This window comes from Orycteropus afer, unplaced genomic scaffold (assembly GCF_000298275.1).
Source record: "Orycteropus afer afer isolate SDZICR_OR568_19922 unplaced genomic scaffold, OryAfe1.0 scaffold00542, whole genome shotgun sequence".
Taxonomy (NCBI): Eukaryota; Metazoa; Chordata; class Mammalia; order Tubulidentata; family Orycteropodidae; genus Orycteropus; species Orycteropus afer.
In genome coordinates, this window is record NW_006922129.1 from 1,068,012 (window position 1) to 1,072,508 (window position 4,497).

The following is a 4,497-nucleotide window of genomic DNA, read 5'->3' on the forward strand; positions in this document are numbered from 1 at the left end:
CCCCACCCTCCTCTCCCCTGCACCTGGGCTGACACCCCCACCCTCCTCTCCCCTGCACCTGGGCTGACACCTCCACCCTCCTCTCCCCTGTACCTGGGCTGACACCCCACCTTCCTCTCCCCTGGCTCTCACCTCCACCCTTCTCTCCCCTATACCTGGGCTGACACCCCCAGCTTCCTCTCCCCTGTACCTGGGCTGACACCCCCACACTGTTTTCTTGCAGAAACATCAAACCCTCTGAGATCTTCACCCCAATGGACTCAGCTGCCAGCTCAAAGGAAAAGGGACCCTGGAGTCTCTCAGCCAGGAGCAAGAGAGCATCTTGAAGGAGGGGAAAAGGGAAAAGAGTGAAATGAGGGACAGCCACAAATAACATTGAATTAGGCTTTTCCCACAAGTCCTCACTGGGCCTTAGAGGAAGCAGCAAGGTACTGGGTGGAGGGAAACTCAGATGAAAAGAGCTCCCCTCCTGCCTGCTCCCCCCTCCCCCCAATCTGGCTTTACACTCCCTCCGGACTCACTCCACCCAGCCCCTATGCAGACAGCCCCTCCCCTCACCCAGATAGCTCCCCCAGTCAGGCTCCAGTCCCCCGCCACTGAGACAGCCACGGGCCACATTGAGGCAGAAGCCCCGGCAGGGTGGAAGAGAGGGGTCCCCTCTGCAAAGGGGGCAGCCAGTCAGACGCATGACAGCCCGGCTGCAGCCTTCGGACATCGACACCTGGGGACAGAGAGCATGGTGGTGTCATCCATAAACACCATGGCTGCCCTCAGCCAAGCTTGGTGCTGGGCATAAGGAGGAGTCAAGTCTACCGCCCCACTTTTCCTAGGCTCCTGGTCTGTGTGGAGAGCTAGACATGATGGTTTAGGGGGAGTGACTCACACGGTGGCAGGAGAGGTGGGGGACCTGGGGACCAGGTCACAGAAGACCACTTCGTGGGAGGGGTACTAGAGAGGTAGCAGGGGGAGGGGGTTCTAAGAAGAGGTTCAAGGACAAGAGTGGGCCCACAGTGGTTGAGGGGGAAGACAGTGAGGAGGCCTGGCTGCCAGGAGGGAAAAGCTTATATAGAAAGTTATTGTTGTTGTTGTTATGTGCCGTTGAGTCGGACCGACTCATAGCGACCCCTCCTTGGTGGAATGCTGGGAAGAGAAGGAGTGGAGGGGAGGGGCTAGAAGGCCAAGCAAGGAATCTGGCCTTTGACAGCAGGAAAGGCGGAGCCAGTGAGGGGTCCTGAGGAATACTGGCTAGGGGGAGAACTCTATTCCTGAGCTCCTGGCTGGGTAACCCTGGAGGCCCATGAGTCATCAGAGGGCAGAAGGTCAGAAGTCATGGATCATGACCCAAGGGAGACTTCATTCCAGCCCTCCTTCCTTCTTGAATTATCCTCTGACGCCAGGGCCTCTCCCACCAGCAGGCCCCTCTGACTCTTCCCCAAGGATCCTTTCCCACTTCTACCTCTCCCTCCTTGGCCCTATCTATACTCAGGGCCCCTCTAACCTTAAGTGCTGTGCTGACCACATCTCTTCCAGTTGCCAGGCCCTGGATAAGGGCACGGGCAGCCACCAGAGCACGGGTTATCTGGAGAAGGGGAGAGAAACCACAAGTCAGTGATGGTCAGTCAAGACTGGGACCAAGAGACTGCACCAAGGGGATGAGAAGAATGGGTTAGGTTTGTCGGGTTAGCTGGGGGAGGGCCGGGCGTGAATTTAGGAATGTTGGGCGGTATAGGCAGGCAGGTTTGAGAGGCCCACAGGAATTATAGGCTAGAAGGGTCAAGGGGAAACAGGTTTGGTCAAGGGGAACAGGGTTTGGTATATCAGAACAAATACTGGATTTGAAGACCTGGGTGTGAGGCACAGCTCTAGCATTCTCTGTGAGGCCTTAACCCCTGGGAGCCTGTTTTCTCATCTGAAAATTAGAATACCACCATCTATCTTGCAGAGTTGAAGACAACTGAACGAAGATGGCTTTCAAGTCGTCAGTGCCTAACTTGTGTTCAGGTGAATCAGAAGTCAGAATGTTAGCACTGCAGAAGTTGGTGTAGAGGTTTGAGGGTCGAGGACTGGTGAGTGGGTTAGTGAGTATATGAAACTAGGGCATATAACAGGGGTGGCAGGTACCCAATTGAAGGATTCTAAGGAGCATTGGGTCAGGCAAAGGTGACTGGGGTTCAGGATGAGGATCACCAGGTCAGAGGTGGCTGCAAGGTGGAATGGGGTGTGGGGGGGATCACAAGGTCAAATGTGACTAGAGCACAAAAGGGGGTCAGAGGTCACTAGATCAGAGGTGGCTGAGGCTCAGGCCTCGGGGCCCCTCACCTGCAGGCGGAGGCGGCGGGGTGAGTCCCCGAAGGGCTGCAGAGAGCCATCAGCAGCGGAGGCGAGGCGCGTGAGGCAGAGCAGGTAGTCAGGGGGGAAGCTGTACTGTGGGTGCAGCAGGGGGAACGCTCTCTCCAGGAGCTGTGCCCAGAAATCAGCCAAGGTGTCATCCAACCCCCCACTCGCCCCCCCATAGTGGCCCCGCAGCCGAGAGAACAGGCCACTGAAAATGGGGGCGTGCTGGGCATACAGGCGGCCGTAGGAGCGAGAGAAGAGCTGGGCCAGGGAGCGCTCTGACGCGGAGAGCAGCTCCCGAAAAAACTCTGCGACAAATGCAAGGAAGGGGTATGAGGTAGGGATGAGGCCAGAGAAGAATGGAAAAGTGAAAAGGCAGAGAGACAGGAGGGGATGGGGCAGGGGAGAGAAAAGACAAGCGAATTAGGAAGCGAGTAACTCGGAAGAGACCCGGCCAGACTAGGAGGGAGGGGCCTGGGCCCTGGAGAGAGCCTGGGGTGATGATGGGGGGGCAGTAAGGCAGGGCTGGGGAGGGGCCAGGCCTCAGGGATGGAGTTGGGAGAAGACGGTTGCTGGGGTCAAAAGCACAGAGAGGTGTGAGACCAGGTTTGAGGATCCCAGGTCCTCACCATCAAATTTTCTGTGCCGGGCAGCCAGTGTGTGAACCAGGAAGGAACCACTTTCCTCCACGAGTCCTCGGAAGGTGTGCTCAGTCTCCTTGGTCAACCTTTGCTCTGTCTCACTGGAACAGCAGGTGTACTCCTGGGGACAGACTCGGAGGTGTTCACCTGGACAAAGGAGACCCACAAGAATGGTGGAATGAATAGAGTGAAATTCCTGCTCTCCCACCTATCTCTGGGGGCTCTCCTTTCCCTTCCACCTGTCTGGTCTCCTTGCTATTGTCTGTCCCCTCATCTCCACTTGACCCTATCCTCTCCTTATTGTCCCCTCACTCATCCCAAGTCCACTCCCATTAGCCATAGATCATTTATTTTACCACTGCCCTGAGAGTCAAATGAGTGACCAAGAGTCCTCAGGTAACCCTTCCCAACACAGCTTCCCAACGCTGCACACCCCAGGCCTCTAGGGACTTACAAGACAGTTTCTATGGGATGAAGAATTGGGTTTGTAGGGTTGGGGTTACATGGTGAGCAAAAGAAGATTAGCATAGAAGGTAGAAAGGCCCCATTAAGACAGGAGGGGAACTTATTGGGCTGCTGGGGGGGTGCTAATTACTAGAAAGGGGTTCGTGGTGTGGGATGGAGTAAAAGAGCTATTGTGTGAACGGGAAGGTTATTGTGATCCTGGTAATGAAGTTACAGCAGGAAGTGAGACATCGCTACGGGATGAGAAGACGGTTAACTGAAAGGGAAAAGACTTATTGTGAGATGGGGAGGACCCGCCCCTGCCCCCTCCCCCAATTCTCTAGTCTTTCTCCTCACCTGAGATCAGAGCAGGAGGGAGTAAGCTTAAGCTATATCCCCGAGCCCCAAGCACCTGCCGGGTCTCAGCACAACTCCGGGTGACCTTTGCCTCGCTCCCGGGTCCGGGACCAGGACCGGGACACAGAGGCAGCAGCAGAAGCAGAAGTCGCAGCGCGGACATCACCGCAGCCGTCCTGGGACAGCAAAGTGGGTTCAGAGGAGGAAAGAAGAGAAGCCCGAATTCGGGAATCTGGTTCTCGGTCGCGAGACCGCTCCGCAGTCTAGAGAAAGAGTGAGACCCCCCCCCCAAAACTGAACACAGGGCACGATAGACGGACCAGGCGGCATCTGCCGAGACAATGGGAGCGGGGAGCCGTACAGGAGGCGGGGCTCGAGGTGGGGCCCCGCCAATGATGGCAAAGAGTTGGCCCCGGGGGCGGGGTCAAGGGATAAATTAAGCCAATGTTGTGGGGAAGCTCGGCAGGGAGGCGGGCCCCAGCCGGAGTAAGGAGGTAGGCGAGGTGGGAGGGGTCTCTCCCAGGGGCGTGGCGATTCGGATCGAGAGGCGGGGCTTGGCTAGAACTCAACCTATGGCAGTAGAGCAACCAGATTGAAGGGTTTACTATTAGTCTGGTTCAGAGCCCAGCCAATGGAGGAGGGAGTTGCGGTCCGATGGGGCGGGGGCGGGGTGGAGCAGAGATAAAGCGCGGCTGCCTGCGCGACCGAGCCCACGTGACCG

The 4,497-nt window shown here is 57.0% G+C and overlaps 1 protein-coding gene across 1 annotated transcript in view; it reads right to left on the bottom strand.

Moving 5' to 3' along the window:
• GPC2 (glypican 2) overlaps positions 1-3,939 on the bottom strand; it is a 6,466-nt gene extending 2,527 nt beyond the window's left edge. Inside the window, exons 1-6 of the mRNA XM_007955832.2 lie at positions 3,777-3,939; positions 2,964-3,122; positions 2,320-2,642; positions 1,499-1,579; positions 559-721; positions 191-321 (exon numbers count right to left, since the gene is read on the bottom strand). Of these exons, the coding sequence (XP_007954023.1) occupies positions 191-321; positions 559-721; positions 1,499-1,579; positions 2,320-2,642; positions 2,964-3,122; positions 3,777-3,939 (1,020 nt within the window). The remainder of the gene's footprint in view (positions 1-190; positions 322-558; positions 722-1,498; positions 1,580-2,319; positions 2,643-2,963; positions 3,123-3,776) is intronic.
• Positions 3,940-4,497: the final 558 nt, after the last annotated feature.